Here is a 26,523-nt window from a genome sequence, read left to right as displayed (position 1 = left end):
GTGAAAAAACTGGCTTAAAACTCAGCATTCAAAGAACTAAGGTCATGTCATCCAGTCCTGTCACTGCCTGGCAAATAGTTGAGCAAACAATGGAAGCAGTGAGAGTCTTTATTTTTGGGGACTCCAAAATCACTGCAGATAATAAATGCAGCCATGAAATTAGAAGATGCTTGCTCCTTGGAAGAAAAGCAAAGACAAACCTAGACAATATATTAAAAAGCAGATACATTACTTTGCCGAAAAAGGTCTGTATAGTCAAAGCTGTGGTTTTTCCAGTAGTCTTATATTAGTGTGAGAGTTGGACCATAAAGAAGGCTGATCACCGAAGAATTGTTGCTTTTGAGCTGTGGTGTTGGAGGAGACTCTTGAGAGTCCCTTGGTCTACAAGGAGATCAATCTGTAAGGAAATCAACCGTGAATATTCATTGGAAGGACTGATGCTGAAGCTCCAATACTTTGTCCACCTGATGCGAAGGACTGACTCATTGGAAAAGACCATGATGCTGGGAACGATTGACGGCAGGAGGAGAAGGGGACAATAGAGGACTAGATGGTCAGATGGTATCACTGACTCAATGGACATGAGTTTGAGCAAGCTCTGGGAGATGGTGAAGGACAGGGAAGTCTGGCATGCTGCATTCCGTGGGGTTGCAAAGAGTTGGACACAACTGAGTGACTGAACAACAGCTCTTTTTTTTTTTAATTTCTTAACAGACTTTAAAAGACAACTTAATTGAGATATGGGGCTTCCCAGGTGGTGCTAGTAATGCAGAGGACGTAAGAGATGGGTTTGACCCCTGGATCAGGAAGATCCCCTAGAGGAGGGCATGGCAACTCCAGTATTTTTACCGGGAGAATCCCATGGACAGAGGAGCCTAACACGCTATGGTCCATGCAGTAACAACTGAAGCAACTTAGCACACATAGTGAGGTATGTTTTATGTAAAATAATGCACCCATTTTCGTTGTACAGTTTGAGTTTTGACAAGTGTTCACTTTTCTGTGGCTGTCATGACCACTTTGTGGAGCATTTCTGGTACCCCAGGCGATTCCCCGTGACCTGTTCCCAGGCAGCCCATCCTGTCCTGACTCCGGGGGAACCCCTGGTCTGCTCTCTGTTGCTGCCCATTAGACTCCTCTTTCCTAGTTTTGTATGAAGAAAATCATATCTTATGTCCTCTCTCATGTCTGATTTCTTTCGCTCAGCATCATGTATTTGAGATCCATCTAGATTGTTGAACAGATCAGAAATTCCCTCCTTTATCACAGAGCCATGTCCCGCGTTAAGGACGCTCTGTGGTTTGTGTGTCCATTTACCGTTGATGGATTTCAGGCTTTGGACTGTTTTCAGTGTTGAGCTGTTAGGAGTAAAGCTCTTTTAAACATTTGTGTACAAGTCTTCATATGTTTTTGTTTCTCTTGTGTAAATGTCTGAGAGTGGAATTACTAGGTCACAGGTTAAGTGTAAGTTTCACTTTATAAGAAATTGCCAAACTGTTTCAAAGTGGTTATACTGTTTTTCATTCCCATCTGCAGTGTACAAGAGCCTGTAGTTATTGCATATCCTCACTAACAGCTGATATTTTCCCTCTTTTTAATTTTAGCAACTCTCGTGTGTGTATAGTGGAAACTCATAGTGGTTTGAGTTTACACTTCTGTGAAGACGAACAGCATTGAGCATCTTTTTATATGCTTGTCCATTTACATATCTTTTTTTGTCAAGTGACTGTTCCAATCTTTATCCATTTTAAATTATCTTATTATTGGGTTGGAAGAGTTCCTGTATATTCTGCATTCAAGTTCTTTGTCAGATATATGCATGGTTAGTATTTCCTCCCAGTCTGTGGCTAGCTTTTTCTTTTGCTTTTGCTTTACATTGCCTTTTGAAAAACAAGAAATGTAAAATGTGATGACATACATCTTTTTTCCCCCCAACAATTCATGGTTTTTGTGTCCTAGCTATGAAGCCTTTGCTTACCCCAAGGTTAGAAAGATTTTCTCCTGTGTATTCTTCTTGAAGTTTCATTGTTTTCGCTTTTCTGTTGAGATTGTGATTCACTCTCAGTTAATTTTTGTGTGTGTGTAATGTGAAGGTCAAGGTTCATGTTTTCCTGATGGTTATCCTGTTGTGTCACCACCAGAGGTTAAAAACATTGTCCTGTCCCTGTTATGTGTCCCTTTATCAAAATGCAGTTGTTTATGTATTCATTGGTCCGTTTATAGCCTTACTTAAAATTTTCTAAGCTGTTGAGGTATATGTTAGATATTACTAAACTCCCATCTCAAGTGTCCAATTCAGTGATTTTTAGGAACTTTACGAAGCGATATATATCAGTTTCAGAGCACTTTCACCCCCCAGATAAGCTCCTTTGTGCCCGTTTACTGTTACTGTCACTTCAGCCCCAGGTGACCGCTCACCTGCTTTGCACCGCCGTCAGTTTACCTTTGCTGAACATGCCAGGTAAACAGAGTCAAACAGAGCGTGATCCCTTGTATGTGCCTTCTTTCAGCTGGCGTGTTTTTGAGATTCTTCATGTGATAGTGTGTAGCACTGGTTCCATCCTTCCCATTTATAAACAGTATTCCATTGTACAGCTGGACCACATTTTGTCCATCAGCTCACCAGTTGGTGGGCCTTTAGGCTGTTTGCAGTTTCGGCTACAGGACTCATGATGCTGAGGATGTGTGTGGACGTCCATTCTCATTCCCCCTGGGTGACCATCTAGGAGTATGATTGCTTGGTCATACGGCAGTCTTATGTTTCTGGATTCTTAATTTTTTTTTCCAATCAGCTTCTTTGAAGTATAATTATACACAATATAATTAATCCGTTTCAAGTGTACAGTTTGATGAGTTGTACATACCGTAACTCAATTAACTCATGTAACTGACACTAAGTTTCATGCGAAACTGTAACTAAACACTAAAATTTCATGTAAATGGGCTCGTACAGCACAGTCTTTTGTGTCGTAACATAACACTTTTGAGCTTGATCCAGGTAATGAATATTTTAGGCTTTGTGAGCTATACCTTTCTGTCACGTATACCATTCCCCCCTCATCCTTTAAAAATATGAAAACTGTTCTGAACTCACAGCTGAACAAAAGCACGATGATGTGGGACTTGGCGAGCGTGCCAGGGTTTGCCGACTCCTGACTTCACTGTGTGGTTGTTTCACAACTTGTTTATCCATTGACTGTTGATGCCTGTTTGGATTGTTGCCTGTTTAGGGCTATATGAATAATGCGTCCATGACATTCACATGCAAGAAGTCTGTGTGTACACAGATATTTCCTTTCTTTTAAGTAAATACCTAGGGGTGGAATGCCTTAGTCACATGCTGGGTGTATGCTTAACTTTGTACGATATTGTTAAAACTATTTTCCAAAGTGTTTGTGCCATTCTCCATTCCCATCAGCAAGGTGTGAGAATTTCAGTAGTTCCACATCCTTGACAACACTTGGTATTCTCAGTTTTTTAAGTTTAGCCATTCTAACATTTAGGTAATAGAATCTCATTATAATTTTGTGTTTCTGTAATGACTGATGATGTCAGGCATATTGTCATGTGCTTAATGGCCATTCATGTCTCTTTTGTGAAGTGTCTATTCCAATCTACTGCCCAGTCTTTTTAAAAAAAAAATCACCTTGTCTTTTTTATTATTGAGTTGTAAAAGCACTTTGTATATTTTAGTTACAGGTCCTTGATCAGATATATGTTTTGCAGATGTTTTCTTCCAGACTACAGAGATATATTCTTGACAGGGCCTTTTGAAAAGCAAAAGTTAATTTTTCTTTTCCTTTCTTTTTTTTTTTTTTAATTTTTGGCCACACCTTGTGGCATATTGGATCTTAGTTCTCAGACCAGGGATCGAACCCCTGCCCCCTGCAGCAGAAATGCAGAGTATGAACCACTTGATGCCAAGGAAGTCCCCAAAAGTTTTTGGAATATCATTTTTATGATATCCATTTTATCTTTTTCTTTTTCTTTATGGTTCATGCTTTTTATATTTAAGATATGTTTGTCTACCCCAAGGTTGCGAAGATTTTCTTCTGTTTTTTTCTGTTTTCTTACTGAAGCACTATAGTTTTTGCTTTTGGGTTTAGGTACATGATCTGTTTTGAGTTAACTTTTATGTATGGTGTAAGGAAAGGGTCAGTGTTCATTTTTACCCCTCCTATGGATATCCAGTTGTCCCAGCACAATTGTTGTGAAGATTATTCTTTTCCCATAGAACTACCTTGGCTTCTTTGTCAAAAATCAGTTTACCGTTCAAGTGTGAGTCTGTTTCTGGACTCTACTAAATTCTTACCATTTAATTAGAGCTCGTATTTTTAAATCTGTGGGTGAGGTCGCGGATGTGCCTCTCAGTGTCCTTCCTGCCTGAAGATGACACTGCTGATAGCGTTGCAGCCCATGAGAAGTGGGAAAGATCGTCTTTCACAGGACATTCATGCGAAGACAGGCCTTGGATGTCCAGGTGTGACTGCTGTTGAGCTGCTGTAGTGCCCTCAGCCTTTCAGGCTGTCCAGGTGCTTCTGTCGGAGCCGAGCTGCTCTGTTTCTAGTCGCTGTGCTCTGGGTCAGTTTGTCTTTCTGGCCACTGCCAGCCATCCTCAGCTCAGCCTGTGGTGCCGTTCAGCTGGTCATCAGTCTCCCTGTGCCTTTAGCCTGCCAGTCCTTTGCTGTAACAAGCACTGATTTGGCGGACTGGCTTTATTCCAGGACCTCGCTGTGGATGAGCCTGTCTCATCATTTAATTTTCAGGGTGCCTTGCGAGCAGAACTGATGGGATGATTTAAGAAGCTAGATCCACCACTGTGTAGTCCTGGCTCCAGCCTTGGTGAGCCACGGGTTGGGGGTGGGGACCTCAGCTAGACTTGCCCAGTGCCTGCCACTGCCCAGCCCTGTGCTCAGGCCACCAGTCTCCCCAGGGACTTGATAGATAGCATCTCTATGTTGTCAGCCAGCACAACCCTGGATACAGATCGTCTCAGCAAGATAGTTTCATGACAGTTTTCAGCTCTCTTTTGTTGATGCCTCTTTACTGGATCGTGGGATTTCTGTGGTGTCCGTGGGTCTCTGGCTCAGTGGTTTCAAGTTCAACATTGCTGTGTTGTGCGCGTGATTCCTGCCCTACACGTGTTCTTATTTGATGATGTCTGTTCTCGCCTGCAGGTGACAATCTCTTGGTAGATTGAGATACAGCCAAAGGAGCTGAGTAATGTTGGCTTAGGTGGTATTCAGTGAAGGGTTAGGGAGCCTTAGGGTGCAGCCCTCCTGCCCCTGACCCAGCTGCCATACGCTATGGATTCACCCACAACCCGAGCCTCTGGGCAGGTGGGCCCCAGGGACACTGTCTGAGTTCAGGCCAGTTGATGGAGTCCTCGAGAGATTCGGAAGGCATTGAGTTTCAAAGAGCTCAACCTCTGACCTTGTTGCAGCCTCAGACATGAAGGTGGTCCCGGAAATGCTCAGTTGTGCAGGATGAAAAATGCTGCCACCATCGACTGTCTTCATCCCTGGCGGAGGCCAGCCTGTGAGGTGTTGGTAAAGCCCTGGGCCTCCTGGGCAAGCTGGCAGGTCTCGCCTATTGGGCGAATGCTGGATACAGTTAGAATCTGAATGCTAGTAAAAATACCATTGTCCCTGGGTTCTTTAAATGCGGCAAAGCTCTCCACCTTCAGTCAAATGGCCGGCACTTGGAAAGAAGAGAAAGCGGTCCTTTGGGAGACCCATCTCGTGGATGGTGTGGAAGCTTCTTGCCTGCTTGGCCGGGGTCTGCCTTGTGTGTAGTTGGACATCGTGTCAGCCTGGAGGCACTAAAGCTGTTGGAAGAGCTCGTTCATTCCACTTCCCTTACTTCTGAGCTGGAGCAGACAAGCAACTGGCCCTGTGTTCTGCCCTTGACTGTATTTTCTGGACATTTGGGAACATAGTGACAAGAAGCTGTATGTAGCTCCCAGGTGCCCTGGGCTCCCTCACTGGGGTTCACACTGGGCTTGGGAACGATTGGCCCCAGGGTAGGCAGCGCGAGGGCTGCCGGTGGTCGTGGCTTGGGGTGCGGGCCAGTGTGGCATCACGTTACGTGCCTTCTCCCTATCCTGGTCTGTACCCTTTGAAAGATGGGCAGCGGAAGAAGAGTTATCTCCTTCTTAGTTTTCCTCTTTTTTCATTTTGCCACAAGACAGGATTGTATCACACATCTCCAAAACGAGTAAAATGGCATTTCAGCTTCTTGTCTTTATAGACTCTCTGAACTTTAGGAAAGATCATTCTGGTCCCTTTTCATTAATAATGAAAACCAGGGGGCAATAAAATGTTCTTAACGCGAGCACGGCAGAAACAAGGAGCAGCGCGGGGGTGAAGGTGCGGCCGACAGGGAGCCACAGGTGTCTCCTGTGCTCCAGGAGGTCGCACTCTCCAGAATGGGGAGCAGCTGTCAGAGGGGTCCTCATTCTCAGACCCCTGACCCGCCAGCATCTGCTCAGCCTGGGCTCCAGTACCCAGAATGAGAGGCATGCCCTGGGTGTTTGCAGGAAAGAAGAAGGGTGCTGCAGACTTGGGGTTCTGGTCCAGTGCTCAGCCCAGTGCAGCTGTGTTCTTATAAGATGTTAGTGGGCATTTGAGAAATCACTTGGGATAGAACGTTCTGGACATGTGCCCACTTGGAATACATTCTCTGGGGTTTGGGCAGCACTGATAGGTGTTCTGGGGGTGGATTGAAGCCCCATGGAACAGTGACTCTTTTGAAAAGTGGCGTAGTTACTTTATCTTCACTATTTCCTCCTAAAAACGAGCTTGCACTGGATTTTGGAACCAAGACACTCAGAACAGAGCAGGCTGGGAAGAGATAGGTGCCTGCATGGAACTCGGAGCTTCTCAAGGTCACGGTGAAAGGTCTGCCTCGATGATCTCAAGAGTTTTCCATTTCACGAGCAGTTGTGGCTTATCTGAGTCGCTCCACATCAGAGGAGGATGTTCTGTGCTGGTCAGAGCAGGAGGGCGCCCTTCTGGAGACAGTGTGTAGACATGATCCTGAGTGTCACTACTCAACCCTGGAGGGGAGGGGGGAGTCCTGGCTCGCCGTGACCCAAACCCCTCAGTCCATAAAAGAGTAGATGGGTAGTGTATGTAAACAGGAAAACACTGCATGCCACAAAAGCAGACCAGAAGCAGAGTCAAAAGAAAAATATACTAGGAAAAATTTTGACAACTTCTGTCACAGAAAGAGGGCTCATTTCCTTGTTGTATAAGAAGGTTCCATGAATTGATGAAGGAAATTAATAAAGAAATGGAGTAGAAAAGTAGGGAGCATACAGTTACCAAAATGGAGATGCAGATGAGAAGATGCTCACTCCTCACTTGTAATAAGATAAATGCAAATTAAAGCTAGAGTGAAGTAGTGTTTTTTTTTTTTGCTCTAGTATTAGCAGAAATCTATGTGTGTGATTAACCCAAAACGTTGGGGTGGCTGTGAATGAACTGGTTCAAACCCCAGCGAGCACAGTTTGGCAGGCTGTCTCACAACTGCTGGTACATGTACCTCTGACCCAGCCTGCCAGGAGTTCACATTTACAGATGGCCTTTTACATGGATGTGAGAGGCTGTGTGTACACGCTTACTGATGGCAGCTTTGAGTGAAACAGTAAGAGACTAGAAATCATCTAAATGTCCATCTGTAGGGAGTTTGTTTAATGGAATATTATGCAGCTTTAGCCAAAAAGAAGAATGAGAGACGGGGAAAGGGGAAAGAAAATAATGCCTGTATGTGTTGCCTCATGTTTGTATAAGAATTCTTGGCTGGATAAAGATGACACTATGAGCACAGAGGTTTGTGGTGGTGGAGGAAGCCTGTTTGCAGTAGACTGACGTGTGCTGCATGATGTTAGACCACGTGCGTGTGTATGTGTGTGAGTGCTTAGCCATATCCGACTCTTTGCGACCCCATGGACTATAGTTCACCAAGCTTCTCTGTCCATGGAATTCTCCAGCAAGAATACTGGAATGGGTTGCCATTTCCTCCAAAAGGGGTTCTTCCTGAGCCAGGGATCGAACCTGAGTCTCTTGCTTCTCCGGCATTGGCAGGCGGACTCTTTACCACTGAGCCACCTGGGAAGCCCAGACCATGTGCGTGTGTTTCCTATTCAGAAACTGTAAACCAGAGAGGGGAGTTGATTACAGTCTGTGCAGGAGACTTTGGGGTTGGGCCACATTGATTCCACTCAAGTGGAATCCACAGGCGGGTGGGGGATGGGGGTAGAGCAAGAAGAGCCTCTTCCAGCCTCCTCCATCACTGTTGTCTCTGTCTCCATCTCCTGGGAGCCCCTCTCAGCAGCTCAGGGAGCGGGGAGCTTCTCCCTCATCCCCATGGAGGTCTTTGCTTCTGGGTTCCCCAGTCAGACCGGGTGCCAGCAGCCCCTCCTCCCCACGTGTCCACATCCAGCAGGGCCTTTCAGAACCACTGCCTCCTGCTCTCCTTCAGTTGTGAAGGGCCAGAACGTGGCCAGTACTTGCAGGTCCAGGGAGGCAGGGGATGGCTGGAGCAGACAAAGCCTTCAGCTGGGCCTGGCCACATGTGGGTTCCCGGGAGTGCGGTGGCTCTTCCTCCCCTGTCTCCCCCAGGCTCCCCTCCCAGTCCCAGGTCCTTGTCATGCACATGTGCCTTGGGTGCATACCTTGAGTCACGTTCCCTGGTGCTGAGGTTGAGTCCACAGACTGGGGGTGTCCTGCACCACCAACGGTTCTGGAGACAGTGGCCCTTGGCCACCCCCCAACACCCCGTGACTGGTCCCTTGAGAGACGGCCGCTGGGCAGCCTGGACATGCCTGCTCCAATGGACACTCCAGATGGAGCTCATGCTTTCCTGTGCGCCTCCCAGAGTCCCCAGGTGTCAGATCAGATTATGGACCTGAAAACACATCATAAGCAGTTCATGGGGAGGTTGTGGAGTAGAAAACTCTCCTCCCCACTTTGGAGCTAGGATATACTCAGGGGTTGGAGGGGCTTTGTGCTGAAGGGACCACTCCTGTGTGTAGACCAGCTGCCCATGTCCGGATCCCCAAGACCTTCCATCTTGGGCCAGTCCCGCTTGCCTTTGGTGGCCCTGGTGGTGGTCTCTTCCTGCTTTCTCACCTCCACAGCCCCCACCCCCCATAGCTGTCCATGGTGCTCCCCATGTCTTTGTCCCAAAGCACAGAGCCAACCACGTTACTCCCTGATTCAGAGCCATCAGCGACCCCGCTGCTTATGAAGCGATGGCCGGGTTCCTTGGATGCGTTCTCTGCTGGGCCCGGCCTTTCCCACCTTTCCCATCACTACTCCTCCCATCTCCTCTCTGGTCTCTCTTGGCCAGCAGTGCCCCCTCCTTGGGAAGGCCCAGGGGCTCCCCCATCTGCTTGAGCACAGGTCAACCCCAGCCTTTGCACTTCCTTGTCCCCCGCCTGGACCACTGTGCCCCAAGACCCCACAGGTCTCAGCATTGTCCTCCACCGAGGCCCCGCCACCCCCCTCACCTTGTCCTGTCTGTGTTCTCGATCCCTCTCTGGCATCAGCTCATTCAGCCATGTGTGGGCTGCTCCTCTCCCCAGCCTCACTTGAGTGAGACCAGAACAGAACAGGACAGCGGTCTCGCCACCACTGCCCACCGTGCCCTCAGCACACGTCGTGTGCACTGTCGGAACTTCATAAAGCTGAACAGGCAGGGACACAGCCTCTGGCCCCGACTCTCAGGTGGCTCCCAGCTCATGTAGGAGGCGTGTGCGTGCGAACAACCCGGGTGCTACAGCACCCTCACTGGATCCTTTATTCCTCGAGCGTGGAGCCTGTGCCCAGGTCTTTAGATTGCCTCTGCTGTTCTCCCCCTACCCCCACCTCAGTCCCTTGAGACAGCACCCCACGGCAGGCACAGTACAGTCTAGAGGCCCAGGAGGAGGAGGGAGACAGCCGAGCCCCGTTCTGATGCTCACCCCCGATGTGAGCACAAGACACACCCTGACTGAGACAAGGAGGCTGAGTCCACGTGCTCTCTGCCCCTAGGGGACGCCAGGGCCTTTCCTCCTGACCTCAGCTTTTCTCCTGACCCCAGGCCCTGCGGGCTCCCGGTGGAGAGACTACAGCGCCTTGGCCATCATCATGGCAGGGATCACGTTCGGCTTTCACCAGCTCTACAAGGTAAGCCGCCCTCCCCGCACCCCTTTGGTGCTGCCCTGAGCATGGGGACAGCAGTGGGCCTGCACATGGAGGCTGAGTGCCCAGATGAACGTGCTTTCTGGAGGGGCGTCCGGGTCAAGTCCTGGTCCTGCCCCCACCCAGGTGGGTGCGCTCAGGGCCTTCAGACCAGCCTCACCTACAGAATCTCTCCTCCAAGTCCCTGCCTGCTGCACAGGGTGACGGGGCCCATGATGCGGAGCCGTGTCAAGTACTGAGGACATTTCCCAGCATGCTCTGAGCAGGCTGGACCCTCGCAAGAGACAGAACAATGTGCAGTTAAGACCACGGAGGCTGGAGCCTGGCTGCCAGTGTCACATCTGGGCCCTGCCACTTAGCAGCTGTGTGACCGCAGGCTTGGCGGGCTCACCTGTAAAACGGGACAGTAGGATCTGCCTCAAGAGGGTGTGGTGATGCTCACAGCAGCTGGGCTCCTCTGGAAAGGACTGTGTTCCCAGCACATCACAGGTGCTCTGTACCCTCTCATTTCACCTGAGTATTTAACACCAGCTTTGAGAAACTCAGTGTGATCATATTTACTACTTTTTCCTCCTGTATATTTTGTTGGCTTCCATGTAAATCTAGGGTTTTTCACGGTCTTCATAGTCAGCCCCCAGGACTCCAGAGTTCACTGCTTCCAGCAGAGCTGCAGGCGTGAAGTAACATTTACTTCTTTGACACCAGATCCTGATCAGACACTAGTGACCACGTACTGACTTTGATTTGAAGCAAGCGAGTGTTTTTTAGAAGATGCAGAGCCGGGGTAGGTAAAATAGAGACAGAAGGTAAACTGGTGGCTGGAGGACTTAACCTCTGCCGGTCCTGCAGAGAGAGATTTCTTTCTTTCTGAGGCCACCTGCAACTCCATCCCTCGTTTGGAGATTTAAAAAGAAAAGAATCTGAACTATTGGCTATACTCCCAATATAAAATAAAAAGTCTGAAAAAAAAAAAGAAAAAGACTCTGAATGAATATCCAGACTCATGCCATACCTTTGTTTGTTTCGCTGTTCCACGCATCTTGTGAGGTCTTAGTATCCCAGGGATCAAACCTGTGCCCCCTCTATGGAAGCTTAAAGTCCTAATCAGTGGACCCCCAGGGGATTCCCTCAGGTTGTAACTTTTAGCACATGGAACATGTTTTCGCATTGCTTCCTGGGACTCTTAATTTTTGACTGAAGTGAAGTTGATCTTTTCAGTGTAACAGTTATTCTTGAAGTTGGAAGTTTCCACCTTAGAAATCGGGAAGCAGGATGTGGTGGGTCCCAGGACTGCTTGCTCTGACATGGTGCATCTACTCTCCCTGTGTGCTCAAAGCCTGTCAACTCAGTCCTTAAGTGCGTACAGTCACTAGGAAGGAGAAACAGCTGAGACAGAACTCTCCATTCCTGTCCTGGCTCTGCTGAGCAGGACCCGCTTAGTCACGTGGCTGCCCTCGGGCAGCCTGTGATCTGGTGGAAAGAGAAGGCGTAGCTCCCCTTGGAGCTGAGCAGAGATAGCATCAGTTGTTTCCACCAAGCTCTGATCTTTAGTCTCTGCTCTAAGAAAGAAGAGACAGAAAAGATCAGTCACGATCATGACAAGAGAATTTTAAAAATACCTGCTAAATTAAAAAGCAAAAAAGAAACGTAAGCTCTCATTTTATAAATACCTGAAGATTCAGGCTGGGAATGTGTTCCTTTCCTTGGAATTTTTGATCTTCGAAATGGAGTTTTAGTCCGTTACATGTATAGAATTTCTTGACGTTATACTTAGGAAATTTCCAACCTGGAACATAAGGCTACATTTGATGAGTTTCAGCTAAGTTGTGGGTAATAAACTAACACAGTGGTCGGAAAACACTTTGCAAAATAGGAAGTGCTTCCCTACGTGTCCTAAATGGTGGTCTTCACTCAGGAGTTGCTCTTGAAATGAGCTCTCCCACAAATCCCTGTGAGAGACCCCCTATCCCTCCCCCATACAGAAGCCTTAATGGAGCAGTTGCTGTCTTTTCCTGTCTGCGCCTCAAATGGAATGAGAACCAGTCTCCTTTGGTCATACTTGCCAGTTACCACCTCTGCCAGACCCACACCGGGCACCCCTGGTACCACCCAGTAAGCCTGGCGACTGGTCTCAGGCCTCTGAGATGGGCAGGCACTGAGTCCTGAGATTGCGGAGTTTGGAGCCTGGATTCTTTCATCCAGCAATCCCAGTGGGCAGCTTGCCGTCCACCTCCACCCTGCACACCTCCGAACTGGCCACCGGTCAGCGGCTGCACCCCACCTGCCTTCTTCCTGAATGTTCCAGGACTCTCATCCTCACCTCGTCTGGGCCCCCTGCGTCCTGGGCCCCTTGTTTGGTTTGCTCCGCAGCACCCCCTTCCTTTTCCCCTCGTGGTCAGTTTCTCCCACTTCTGCCCCTTCCTCCCCCTCTGCCCAGGGTCTCCATTTTGGGAGAATCCAGCTCCATTTAACTCTTACCTGAAGGAAACCTGTTCACAGGATACAAGACTTTTAGAAAAGACTGGATGTGACCACCCTGCAGATCTACTGTGGGTTTTGATCTTGTTTCTTCAATAATTTCTAAGTTTTACTCCCTTCTTTCTGAATGGATAATTTGTTCCCTTGGTGCAGGATGTGAAAGGTTCAGAAAAATGTACCGCAAACTTCCCTCCTGCTCCTCCCTGGAAGCCACCAGTGGTACCACTTTCCTGTATAACCTTCTACAGTTTTATCATACAACTTCTAAAGTAGAATTCTGAGTATTCTTGGCCACAGAAACTCTATATATAGCACCATTTAAAAAACTGAAAGAACGCAAAAGTGCCCCATCGCAGTCGGTCAGATTGATTTTTTTGTGTCCCCATTCCCTCCTTTTGGTCCTGACTCAGGAGTTTTCACTTGGTTCTACTCGCAGCCTTTCTGACTTTCGGATGTCTTGTTCACTTATGGCGTCGGCCTAGGGTTTCCAAGGCCCAGGGGTGAGGGAGAGGAGGTTGGCGGGTAGAATTGGAGAGCTGGTTGGGGAGTCACCCCAGGTATGTACCCATCCCTCACGCACCCCCACTCCCTGCAGAAGTACCTGCTCCCCCTCATCATGGGCGGCCGGGAGGACCGGAAGCAGCTGGAGCGGATGGAGGCAAGTCTGTCGGAGCTGAGTGGCAGCGTGGCCCAGACAGGTAAAGATTAATGACTCCATCAAGTCACCCCTCAAAGCCTTCTCCGAGCAGCCCCTTCTCTGCCCCCTCCCCTCTCCCCTCCGTCTCCACTTTATGTGGTGACTTCATTTATCTGCTCTGAGAATCTGTTCACATTTGCAAATGAAGCCGCCGTCATTTCGGTTTAATTTGAAATTGCTTGTTTACTGTCGGCGCGGCCTCAATTAATTATGTTTTTACGGAAAGGCTCCCAACCTCAGAATATTAATAAGGGGAATAAAATGACAGCCTTTCTAAGGGCTGTAAAGTTCATTTTTAATTTCTGCTTCCATGAGGTTTTCAGGGGGGTTTTCAGCAATTTTCCCCCTTCTCTCTAAGAATCCCACACAGGGTCAAGAGAGGCTGTAATTACTGTGGCTCCGGGGACCCCGGCCACCTCCTCTGTCATCGACTCCACGGGGCCCACGTTCATTACCCAGTGCCCCACTGGTGGCCCAGATTAGCTGGGACCTGTCGCTCCAGGAGTGGTTTTTCCTCCCATATAAGCTTGTTTACTAGATGGAGGCTCAGAATCTAAAAACTTGGGCACAGAGAGAGCTGCCTGTCCCAGACCAGAGTCTGCCCCTAAGGGGTGTGTCTGTGTAGCCCCCGGAAACCTTCCTGGGCCTAGACCCTGCTGGCAAGTCTCCCCGAGGCTGACAGTGGACAGGGAGCTCCAGCAGCCTTGAGGTTGGGTGGGGAGGGCAGGAAGGAGCCATATGGAAACGAGATTGGTAGTTTTTCACCACTTCTGGATGCTGTGGACCTGAGCTGTGTGCCTCCCAGGATTGGAGACTCTGCTTTGAGTTTTACAAGGACACAGTGAGGCCCAGGAGATGAGGCAGGCAGGCAGTCCTGAGGTTGGAAGAGCCAAGCAAATCATAAGCAGATATAATTAGAGGGGAGAGGTTTTGGATGGATATACTGTTGACCATGGACAACTGCACAATAGAAAGATAAAGTAGAAATACTAGAGGTTAGATACAGTGCAGGTAGATTACCCAGAGTGCAGATGAATTATATGGATTGCTGGAGGGCGGGGGGATGTCTGCAGATAAATTAGAGGCAGCGGCTCATAGGTGTGTGGACAGAAGGGGGAATCTTCATGTATCATTAACAGAGATGCGCCTGCTCTCTCCTCCCAGTGACTCAGTTACAGATGACCCTCGCCTCAGTCCAGGAGCTGCTGATTCAGCAGCAGCAGAAAGTCCAGGAGCTGGCCCATGAGCTGGCTACAGCCAAGGTACTTGTCCCTGACCCTCCGGCCCCTCCAGGCTCTTCTTGCTCATCCTTGTGCCAGTTCATTGCATGTCTGATGCTCTTTTCTGATTCTGGTTACACTGCTCTTGTGGAGAAAGGAGGCGGTCACCAGGCAGGCGATGCGGCATTCAGTGACGAGGGCTGTCCTTTCTGTCTCTGAGGCCCACCCCCCTGACCGTGGCAGCACACACTACAGTTCTGGTGGTAGCTGGTGTAGACACGGGATGGTCTCCACCTACAAGTTAGGTCACAGGCCCCAGCGTTGCCAAGAACAGTTCAGGGAACAGGGTGGGAGAGGGTGCCCAGGCCCTGGGCTAAAATGTGGCTGTTGCCAAGTTCTCTAAACCCTGGTCTTGGGGTCCAGTAACTCCTGAAAGATGCAGACCCACCTAGGATGACCGAGGCGGGTTCATTGCCTCAACTTCCCATATCTGGAACCCCCATGGCAATATCAGATCCTGGGATCACACTGCCCAGGTTAAAGCTCTGTGCCACGTGCTGGCTGTGTGACCACAGACAAGTCACTTGCCATCTCTGATTCTCAGTTCCCTTGTCTGTAGAATGAGTCTGTAACCCTACCTCCCTCATCGTGTACACCTGCTGGGAACAGTGCCTGACTCCTGTCAGCTCCCAGGATCGCAGCTTTTGGTCTGGGCTCTGTGTGTGTGTGTCACGGTCTTCCTGACTCAGCCTGGTCCAGGAGACAGTGGTCCACGGCGTCAGCTGCCCTCCCTTCCTCCATCCCCACCTCCCATGTAGCTTTCTGGCTGCTTCCATGCAATTCTCACCCCAAGGAGAGAGAAGTGGCTTCCTCCAGGAGAGCCCCACCTGAGCATACCGCTCGAGGTCCCTGTGCTCTTGCGAAGAGGGTGCCTGGGAATCCCCTCGTGGGGTGCCTCACCCACGGAGGTGCTGCCTCTGCACATGGGCATGGTTACCAGTGGCCACTGCCAGCCACCACGCACCCTCCCCATGGGCAGCAGTCCATAAAGCAGCCCGGGAGGGGCTGCCAGCCCGTGCCCTGCTCCCCTCCATTATCTTTGGGAGCGGCGGCCTGCCAGTGGCCAGAAGCCATTCCGGAAATTGGAAAACTGTTTTCAGATGCTAAGCATTAAGATTAAGACCACATGTTGCTTTTTAGAGGGGAGGGGGCCCCAGGATGGCGTTGGTGGTTGAGAGCTGCCCCTGGGAGTTTCTTGGGCTTGTTTCCTTGATGTCCCCCCCACCCCAGCCCCTCTCATTCTCTCCACTGAAGCCAGGCTCACTGGTCTAAACCCATATGTGTGTGACTTCAGTTACCCCATAAACCAGAGACTCAGACCTGTGTTTTCTCAGCTGTAATGTAAGTTTTTATATCTGGCTTCCAAACTCCTACTGCAGCACTGTAAAAAATTAAAAAGAAGAGCGTTAAGTAATTAAAAAACCTACATAAAACTGAAGGCTGGGAGTTTTCTACAACTGTTTTTTTTTTTAAAGAGACTGGCTAAAAAGCCCCAGATGTCAGATTTTATTTCTAAATCCTGGCATCTGGCACCAGATGCGTTTGGAAATTTGAGTCCTTTGTCGGCCGGTGAGTGGAAATTGCTCCCTTGTTAATGGGCTGTGATAGCTTTCAGGGCCTCTGAGAAGCCAGCACAGTGGCTTCTGGATCTGTGCTGTCTGGTGGTCTGGAGCACGGCCCCGAGGGGATGTGTGTGAGGGCAGCAGGCATCTGTGTGTGCTCGCTCTAGGCTGCCCCCTTGCAGGGGCTTCTTCCTGCCGGTGTGCCCAGCCAGACAGCTTGCTGGGGCTTCCCTGTTGGCTCAGTTGGTAAAGAATCCACCTGCAATGCAGGAGCCCCGGGTTCGATCCCTGGATTGGGAAGATTCCCTGGAAAAGGAAATGGCAACCCACTCCAGTATTCTTGCCTGGAGAATCCCATGGACAGAGGAGCCTGGCAGGCTATAGTCCGTGGGGTCTCAAGAGTTGAACATGACTTGGCAACTAAACCACCATTAGGCTGCTTGCCTGGGTGGTGCCCACAGCAGCCCCCACTCTACCTCAGAGCCCCCGCAGGCTGACAGGAATGTGTGGAACCCCTCTGTTCTGCCAGCCTGGGGTTCCCTACTTTCTCCTGAACTTATGGCCCGGGGGTTTTGTGTCAGGTGGGAACAGTGGTGTCAAGGGGCAGGAGTCTTGCACCTGGAAGTGGCCTCTGACCTGGAGGCCGGAGTCCCACATACCTGGAATTGGCCCGTAAGTACCTCACAGGCAGCTGGGCCACAGGCAGCTCCCATTTGGGGGATCACTGTTTTGGCTTCCCTCTCCTCCATTTATCCCAACAAAATTTGCTGAAGAAAGGTGTGGTGGTTCTCTGAAGTTTACATGGAAAGTGGTGTCAAAATTCAAAGGAGAAGTTGTGCAGAGGAGGCTGGCATCTGTCCAGGGTCATTGTGGCTATTTCCCCTGTGGGCCCTCCTCCAGATCACTGTCTTTCTCTCTGCAGAGTCTCGGGGTCATCCCAAAGAACGCATGTCAGTGAGCCGCCTGACTCGGGGTTCCTGGCTTTGCAGGCGGTGGGGCCTGATGTCACAGCGCGTGGGGCGGGGCAGGCAGGTGAAGCCTGCCTTCAGGGTTGATTAAGAGTGGGGGGCCGGGGGATGGGCCAGGCAGGTGCTCAGGTGTCCCCTTGACGCTCCACAGCAGCTCCAGGTTCCAGGCCTGTGGTTGGAAGTGGCTGCCTGTCTCAACCCCACGGCTCCCGTGGGTGTGGAGGGCGTGGGCGGGGTGGGAGGTGTGATCTCTATAGGGAGGACTTAGGTGGAAGGAGTAGTTGGTGTAGAGATGGAATTTATTTTCTTAGTTTGGTTTTAATGGAACGTTTTAGACACTCATGGAGTAGCGGGCCACTCAGTGAACCCACATGCTCTGGCCACACGGTGCAGCCGCTGCCTCGGGCCTGTCCTGCCCGAGGTTATTCTGAAGCACATTCCAGACAGCATATCATTTCACATTGCAGACACTTCAGTTTGTATCTGTAAAAGATGAGGGCTCTCTTGTTGTTTTATTTTTTCATAACCAGGATACCAGTTACACCTGAATACATGTCATGTTTCCTTAAGATCGTCAGCTATCCAAATAGAGTTGCAAGGATGTTTGTTTTAAGGGAGTTGTCATTTCAGCAGAGATCCAGGCAAGCAGACCCCAGAATGGGACGCAGCAAACCTTCCCGAGGGGGTTGGGTCCTCCTGCCATCTCAGCGTCTGAGTTTGGAGGGGTGGGAGGGAGGTGCCACACTGATCCTCAATCCCCTTTGCTGTGACTTTCAGGCCACCACGTCTACCAACTGGATCCTGGAGTCCCAGAACATCAATGAACTCAAGTCGGAAATTAACTCCTTGAAGGGGCTTCTTTTGAATCGGTAGGAGCTGCAAAGGCGTGGGCTTCTGTTCTGCTGTCCACCTGGGACTGGGGGAGGGAGCTCTTGGGGCCCATCCAGCTATTGCCGTCGTGGGTGGTAGTGGGGCATCTCCTGGGGCAGGGGTGCCCCATGTTTCCCACCCTGGATTGAACTGCATCATGGAGTTTGGGAATCTCTGGCGATTCTACCTACCCTCCCTGGCAAGTCCCTCCCTCCCTACTTTAGGAGTGACCGCCTGAAGGGCCCACAAGAGTTTTGAGATACAAACAGTTCTCAGCCCTGTCCATACCTGGTTAGGGACAGCTGGAGCCAGAGCAGGACCTTGAGCAAAGGAGAGAATGCCCACCTTCCGAGCAGGGCCACTCTCTCTGTCCTGAGGCCTGGCTGGAGCTCTCAGTGACAGCTGGGTCCCAGAGAAGGATCCCCCGAGGGCCAGGCCAGGGTTCTCTGTTCCCGCTCAGTTTGAAGGGCAGAAGTGATTGATTTCAAGGCAGAGGGCTGCGCAGTGCCCATCCCCCACCCCCAGCTCCTGTGGTCTCGCTGTGTCCCTCTGCAGGGACAGTACCAGTGCAGCCCCAAGAGGAGGGTGACCAACTTGTCCAGGCTTGCCCAGGCCCACCTGGTTTTAAAGTTGAAAGTCCTGTGTCTTGGGCCCCCGGGACAGTTGGCCGCCCCACCTGCAGAGTGTCCCAGGGCTTAGTGGGTGACTGAACAAGGCTACACTTCACTCCAGGTCCAGGATAGGGGGCCTGTAGGGTCTTGTGATCACAACCAGAGGACCCAGTTCTCCAAGTCACCCACATTCAGGCTCTCTGTGGGGACAAAATTATGGCCTTAGGAGAGGTGTGGCTGAGCTTGGGGTGCTAGTGGGCTGCCCCTTGGGGATGTGGTGAACACTGAGGCCCTGGTGGTGGGCTTCATGTGGCAGGGTCTGAGGGGAAGGACTGTCTAGGACCAAAGCTGGTATGCAGCCCAGGAGGCAGCAGGCCTTTGTCCTCTGGGCTCAGGCCGGGGTGGTCTGGTCCCAGCTGTCCTTGAGCTTGATTTCACCATTGCCAAGCGGACCTGACTTCCCAGGTCTGGGCTAGGTTGGCTGCCAGCCCATGGCTCAGGGCAGGGATACGGGAGTGGGAGGGGAGAGCTGGCTCTTCTGTCAAGTGTTGAGCTTGGAAGTTTTCTAGAAAAGTCCAGGTCTGATGTCTCTGACCCCGTGGCCCAGGCCAGGCTCTGCTCCACCCATCTTTGCTCAGACCAAATGAGAGTGGAGGTCACTGGACACTGCTGCGAGGACCGGAGGGAATGGGCTCTGGGGTGTGGCAAGCTCCCCAGGGCTGACTGTCCTGCAGCTGCCAGGGAGGGTGGGCCTGGCCCCGGGCAGAGGGACCGCAGATGGCACCCTGAGTGGGAATGGTACTCTCCAGGCAGCTCTGGTGCCTCTGGGTTCTGTCTCAGCTTCTCTAACCTCCAAGGGACCAAGAGGCCTGTTTCCAGAGGAAGGGAAGGGAGGGCACCAGGCCTGTGTGGCGGAGCCCCGTCCTATCCCCTGTGGGCTGGCCCTGGCCCTGCTCACCATCCGCTAGCGTTGGGGTTCTGGAGGGGCGGCTCTGCTGAGGGCAAACCCGGCCGTCTTCTCCCTCCTCTACCAGGAGGCAGTTCCCACCCTCCCCATCGGCCCCGAAGATCCCCTCCTGGCAGATCCCGGTCAAGTCGCCCTCGCCCTCCAGCCCCGCGGCGGTGAACCACCATAGCAGCAGCGACATCTCGCCCGTCAGCAACGAGTCCACATCGTCCTCGCCCGTGAAGGAAGGCCACAGCCCCGAGGGCTCCACAGCCACGTACCACCTGCTGGGCCCCCAGGAGGAGGGCGAGGGGGTGGTAGACGTCAAGGGCCAGGTGAGGATGGAGGTGCAGGGCGAGGAGGAGAAGAGGGAGGACGAGGAAGATGAGGAGGACGAGGATGTGAGCCGCGTGGACGAGGAGGACTGCCTGGGGGTGCAGAGGGAGGACCGCCGGGGTGGGGACGGGCAGATCAACGAGCAGGTGGAGAAGCTGCGGCGGCCGGAGGGTGCCAGCAACGAGAGCGAGCGGGACTAGGTGGCCTGGGGGGCGGGGCCCGGAGTGGGGCGGGGCCCAGCGGGTGGGGTGGGGCCTTGAGGCAGGCGGGGCCCGGGCGACTGAGGGCGGAGCCTGGCCACCCACCCCGCCCCGGACAGACAGGCCTCTGACCTTGATCTCATTCAGGTCGAGGGCTCCGAACTCTCTGGGCTCAAGCCCCTCAGCCCCCTCCCAGACAGAGGTCCGGTCCAGGGGCGTCAGCTGAGTGTCTTAGCCAACCTAACACCGTGCATGACAAGAGGTAGTTTTATTACCTGACTCCTGACCCTCACAGAGGGGGAGCCTGGGGACCCGGCGTCTGCCGGCCCCTCCCTCTGCCCCGGCCCCCTCACTGCTTCTCACCAGTGGCCACGGGGGCCACACTGTCGTGATTCCAAAAGCGATGGCCCTGCTCTCCCCTCCGAGCAAGGGTCCCCCGGTCCCCCATCCAGGCCCTGCCCGGACAATGCTGCCCATGTGTACTTGTCGCAGCCCCAGCCCGGTCGCCCGCCACACGTGACAGCGCACTGCTCCTGACCGCTGGCTTGCCGCATGGTGGCTCCGCTACCGCTCTGGGGAGGTGTCCTACCCCACCAGGAGCCAGGCCCGGGGCCCTCCTGTCTGTCCCCCGCCCCGCCCCCAAACGTGTTCTTTTGTGTGATCAGGTATTGGTATCAGAATATAAGATCCGACTGTATATAATTGTAATAAATACGAGCTGCCACTATTTAATTCCTGCCTGTGGCTCCCTGTCTGCTCACGGCACCCCAGGCCTGGGGGTGGATCTCGGTCAAGGCCGCACCAGGTGGGTCCCAGGGAGGGGACGTGGGGTCAGGCCCAGGTAGCCCTGTGGTGGGCCTGCCTCCCTCATCGAGTCTCCCCCACCAGGCAGGTGTCGCCACTGCTCACCCACAGTTGGAGGGTGTCGTCCTGGGTCCGGAGTGGCTGCTGCAGGGCGACATTCCGCCCCAGGAGGAGAAGGGACCTCACGTTACTGTATATAGACCTGGTGTGGAGTGTGATGAGCTCGCCTTCCTTAAATGGATGCGTGTGCTCCCAGGAGAGAGTGTCTCGTTCCCTCTTCCTCCCCCGTCTCCACTCCCTCTCACCCTCCCTGTCTCCCTTTAACCTTCACACAGCCTTTAGCTAAACCCAGGAAAACAGCACTAGATGCTCCTTCCGGGGAGTGCCCGGGGCTGTGGCCGTTGGTGCAGGGGTCAGAAGGCCTGGTCCCACCCTGGGCCTCGTGTAGACACAGGCTTTGGAGACAGAGTGCAGGGACCATGGAGGTGGAGCTGCAGCGGGTATGTACCCTCTGGGGAGTGGAGGGGGCCGAGGCCTCCTGACCCACTGCCGACCTCCCACCCACCCAGCTCTGGGGAGGGAGGAAGCCACAGGCTGAGGGTGAGACACTTGGCAGGCGGGTGTTTTGTCTCAGAAAACATTTCCACTCTCACCCAGGCCCCTTTTTCGGCTCCTGCAGCGAGCTCCTTCCTAACTCTCCAGGGGGGCCCTCACCCTGCCCCTCTTGAGTATCCAGCCCACTCCCTGGTTTCCCAGGTTTGGTTTTTGATGCTTATCACCTCACATGGTGTTCCAGCTTATGTTCCCCAGGGACCCTCTTCTGAGTTACCTCTGTCTCTTGCCACCCCCACAGAAGCCAGGGTTCTCCATCCCCAGGGCTCCCTGCCTCATCTGGATACAGGACCCAGTTTTTGGGAGTCATGCAGGCAGACCTGAGATGGCAAGCACAGAAGGAGCTGCCCGCTGGGTCGGAAGCACCCCTCGGCCTCGGGGGCTAGAGACAGGGTTCCCCCATGACCTCCTCGGAGAATGGAAGCCTGGGTCCTGCGTGAGCCATCTCGAGGGCTCCCCCTCTGCTTGGTGACATTTCTAATGGCCTATCACTTCGCAGAGGTCTCTCCTGCAGTGGGACCAGGCAGGGGGTCAGAGGGCAGACAGCCTGGGACAGAGACACAGCCAGAGCTGCTGGCGTGGGGGCCGCAGGGCATCACGGAGCACATCTTCCCCAACCTGGGGGGTCAGGGGTCTCTCGGGTCCCCAGACTCACTGTGGGAGAGAGGGACGGAAACCTGGGCCTGGGGGACCTTTGCCCTGTGGGTCTCGAGCGACGATTTCAGCTTTTGAGGACAGAGAATCTGGCGTGATTTCAGGGAGAAAAAAAACCCCTCCCCAAAACGGCGTGAGTGCTGCCTAATAAAGGCAGCTGCTGGACGGAGGGAAAACAGCCCTTTGAAAAAAAAAGCCTTTCATTAGAAAAATAATGCATTTCATCCAAATAAGGTAAAAATATTTGGAATGGGGCAGAAGTGAGCAGCAGGCAGCGCCTGTCAGGCCCTTTCTGGAAGGGAGAAGATTATTAAACTCAATTACAAAGTATTTTTGTAAAGTGTCTTTTAAGAGAGAACTCACCCTGGTGCTCAGAGGCTGCAGGACGGCCCTCTGGCCCCTGAGGTCTCGACAGCTGCCCCAGGTGTTTGTGGGCTCTGCCTTGGGCAGGGTCCTTCCTTGGGCAGCCCCTGCTCCCCTGCTCCTTGCGATGCCCCCAGAACAGGCGAGGCAGCCGCTTCTGCCCTGTCTGCCCTGGCCAGTCGGCTTCCTCCTGCGAGGGCTGAGCCGTCGGTGTCCTGGGACACCCTGGTGGGGAAGGGAAGCGTTCTGAGCGAGGGGAGAGGGATGCCGAGCTTGTAAAATGTTCTCTTTTTCGTACTGTGGAGGTTCATGTCAGCTGTTCAAACAGTCCAGCCCGTATTGAAGGACTGGAGGGGACAAAATCCCTCTTGGTCTCTCCACTCCGTTTCACAGGTGTGTGGTTGTAGTCCATCTGTCTTTGTCTGTCTTTTTTAATAAAAACGGGAAGTTGCTCTTCAGTGTTGTGTGGCTTGCTTGTCTCCCTGAAAGTAAAGCGTGTGTGCCCACGGGGCACACATCAGTTGGGAGGGGAGGGCTTCTCTGGAAGGCGTCTCCCTGAGGACCCAGCCAGGACTTAGGTGCTGCTTCTCGGGCTTTGGCCTAGAACCTGCCTCTCCTCTGGTGAGCCCTGCCTCAGACCCAGCCCTGCCCCACCCCACCCCTGCCGCAGACCAAGACCCAGGGCAGCAGACTGGCCTGACACCTGATCCTCAGGAGTGTACTTAACCCTTAGTGTTTCTTCACCTGTCTGTTTACAATTGTTTTTGCCAAGGCACCCAAAGAAGAGGGTCAGCGTCTCCAGATAGCAGGCAGGAAGGCACCAGGGAGACCCTGAAGGTGGTGGTGGCTCCAGCCTCAGGTGAAGCGCTCACCTGGGCGTAGACCCAGTCCTGACTGACCCCTCCCTGCCCCAGACACCTCTCTGGTCCCTGCTTCTTCATCCTGCACAGGTGTGTCCCATCTCAGGATTGGTTACCCCCTGCTAAGGTCAGACATCTCCAGGGTGCTTGAGGTGATGGTGTGTGACCACCACCTTCTTCCCCGAGAGCTGGCCCAGCCCCTCTCCAAGCCACGCCCTCCCTCTGGTTCCGCTCTAATCCAGAAGTGGAGTTTAAATCTCCAGCCATGTGGTGCTTTTTCCCTGAGTGGTGAACAAACCTGACCAGTTTACTTTCGTCAAGCATTTTAAAGCTCTTGCTGTCCTAGCAGAGGAGGTGAGATTTTATCATTTCATAAGGAGGCTGCCTGAAGCCTTCCCTGGCCTGACACGTCTGGGAGGACCTTCTTCATAATGATGAGGCCATGTTTAAAACTCATCTTGGAAACTCAGGTGCCCAGTGCTCCCATCCTAGCCCAGTAGGTCCGGGAGGCTGTTTCCAGGTCATTAGTTCCAGGGTGCCCTGTAGACACTGTGCAGCAGCCAGGCGTCAGGGAGGCTCTCTGGGCAGGGCTGAGGGGCCGGGGATCTTCTGAGGGGGAAAAAGCCTTGGACTTTCTAAGGCCCCGGTGTTTCTCCCAAGTGGCATGGGTGAGGGGCTCACAGGAGAAGCCGCTGGGTCTGGGCCTGTGCTGGCTGTGTGCCCCTGGGAAGTGCACCCCTGGGAGGCACGTCCTGTCCACCCCCTAAGGTGGGGCGGCTCCTCCTGCTAGGGTGGCACAGGCCCAGCCACTGTTCATTCCCCAGGAAGCCAGCTGGTCCGAGGGGACCTGCTTCCTGGAGGCCTTCTTGGGGGCGACAGCACTTCATTACCCCTGTGTCCTAGCCGGGACCAAGGCTCCCCAAGGGGCCAAAGCCACCTCTCATGAAGGTGAACGGGATAACAGGCTGTCTTGGCCCAGGGTCCAGATGGTCTGAGGCCCAGTTGCCCGTGAATGCCGAGGCCTGACACCATGGGTGACTCAGCCGTTGGTAGCACCCAACCAGGGCCAGGTCTGTGGGAGGTGGGCAGGCCACTGAGCTCAGCATGAGCCTGTGCAGCTGGTTCTGGCCCTTTCCAAGAGGTTACAAAACTCTTGAATTTGCCCGTTTGGGTGTAGGAGCATCACACCACCACAGCTAATTAAACCCCAGAATGAAAACATGTTTTACTGCAATTCCTACTGAGTCCAACAAGCCATAGGGAGTACTGCGGGACCCAGGCCCACCCTGCACCCTGGGGCGGGGCGACGGCTCCCCGCCCCCCCAACCACGCCTCCCCACTGCAGGCCCCTCCCTCCTGGGGGCGGGTCACCTGGTCTCAAGGGGCGGTGCCTGGGGCTCAGGGCTGTGGGCTGACCTGGGTGCAGGTTCCTCCTGTGTCCCAGGTCCCTGTCTCCCTGAGACTCTTCTGAGGGGTGCCCTGAGGCCCAGCCCACCCTTCCCTGGGCCCTGTCTTGTCCTGAGTGGAGCTTAAAAGCTAGTCTTGCCTTCAGCTAGGCTGAGCCTCCTCTTTACCCGTGTTTGGGTCTCCCAAGGTCCATCCGGCCCCAGGAGATCTGGGGGCAGCTGCAGAGGGGGCAGTTTTTGGGGTCTATCCCGAGTCCTAACCTTCCCCCCACCCTCAGAGTTGGAGCCTCTGTGGGCCCTGCCCCCCCAGCAGTGCCCAAATGGAGCCCTGTGGTCGCAGCACCCACCCACCCAGCTGAGGCCTGAGGTTGGAACCTGGCTCCCTGCCTCCCCTCAGGCCCCACGGGAGGGCTGCTCGGCCCACCAGGGCCTGTGAAGCTCCAGTAATGGTTTTAATTTGTTGAACTTGTGTTTTAGCCCATAAATTAGTCACTGTTTTATTTAACAGAATTGAGATATCCACAAACAATAGGCGAGTTCCAACTTGAACATTTTAATAAGACAGAAAAAAGTATATATTTTCGTGTCTATTACAAACATATTTATGTAAATAGCCTGTGGGCTGGGTTCCAGGAGGAGAGAAGAAAGGGAAGAGCCCTCTGTGCTGGGGCTGGGTTAGAGAAGAGGCTTTCACAGTGAAAAAGTGACCATGTTAAGGGGGGCCCTGGGAGCGGTGCAGCCCCCTCGCCTGTGCCCCCTGCGGTCCCCCTTGCCCGCAGCCCCTGCAGTCCTGGGTGGGGAGGTGACACCTGGCTGAGGCTCCCCAGGAAAGGGGCGACCTCCTTGCAAGGATGTGACATCGAGGGAGAGGCTCCACCTTTGAAGGCTGAGGAGCCCGGAGGCCCAGCACACGTCACGTCTCCTCCCCCAGGCCCTGAACGCCTGGCCACCTGGAAGGAGGTGAACTCGGGGCAGGGCTGGCAAGATGGTACAGAGGAGGTTTACTGAGACGCAGGCCACCACCTACAAGTGTCAGGGCTAAGGAGGAGGCCTGCTCTGGGCGGGGCCTGACTGGAGTGCTCGTGCCACCCATGCTTCTGAGGGAGCCCCAGCCATGGTGCCACCGGAGCTGGCAACTCGGGCCTGGGGCTGGTGGCTACAGACTCAGGCATCAGCCCCCTCCGGCTCTGCCCCCCTGTGCTCCTGGCAGGAGCCGAGCCAGCATCCGGATCAGATCCGGGTACGCGTTGTTCCCAGCCCGGGCAGGTCCCTGCAGGAAGGAGGAAGGAGCCGAGGGAGGAGGCAGAGGGAGGACCCTGCCAAGCGCCTGCCCAGTAGCCCTGGCTGCTTGGGGAGAGGGCTGGCCAGGGTGGGGGCCTGGGAGCCCCTGGAGCCATGCTGGAGGCCTGAGGCGTCTAGGCCAGGTAGCTTCTGAGCCTCCATGGGGCCTTCGGGCAGGGCTGGGCCCAAGTCCCCCACTGTCTGTTCCCAGCCACCTGGGAGCACTTGGCCCCATCCCAGAGGTGAAACTAGGCTGCCCTCTTCCCTCCCAGAGTTGAAGGGTGACAGACACCCTCCTCCCCTCCCTTGGCACAGGGAGCCCGGGCCTCCATGGAGGCTGTGCCGCGCTGCATAGCTGGGTCACTGCCAGCCGCTTGGGGCTGATTTCAAAAATAAAAGATAACTTGA

At 53.2% G+C, this 26,523-nt stretch overlaps 1 protein-coding gene across 5 annotated transcripts in view; it reads left to right on the top strand.

Moving 5' to 3' along the window:
• PEX14 (peroxisomal biogenesis factor 14) overlaps positions 1-23,026 on the top strand; it is a 144,546-nt gene extending 121,520 nt beyond the window's left edge. For 4 of the 5 annotated variants that reach the window (XM_005216951.5, XM_059875305.1, XM_059875304.1 and 1 more), the window contains 5 exons: positions 10,087-10,172; positions 13,261-13,363; positions 14,527-14,624; positions 17,950-18,041; positions 19,688-23,026. In XM_005216951.5, the coding sequence (XP_005217008.1) occupies positions 10,087-10,172; positions 13,261-13,363; positions 14,527-14,624; positions 17,950-18,041; positions 19,688-20,135 (827 nt within the window). In that variant the 3' untranslated portion in view covers positions 20,136-23,026. The remainder of the gene's footprint in view (positions 1-10,086; positions 10,173-13,260; positions 13,364-14,526; positions 14,625-17,949; positions 18,042-19,687) is intronic. The other variant, NM_001080237.1, reaches the window with a different exon arrangement.
• The last annotated feature ends 3,497 nt before the right edge of the window (positions 23,027-26,523 follow it).

This window comes from Bos taurus, chromosome 16 (genome assembly GCF_002263795.3).
Source record: "Bos taurus isolate L1 Dominette 01449 registration number 42190680 breed Hereford chromosome 16, ARS-UCD2.0, whole genome shotgun sequence".
In the NCBI taxonomy this organism is placed as follows: Eukaryota; Metazoa; Chordata; class Mammalia; order Artiodactyla; family Bovidae; genus Bos; species Bos taurus.
Note: the sequence above shows the minus strand (reverse complement) of the source record. Positions and strands in the feature narration are given on the sequence as shown.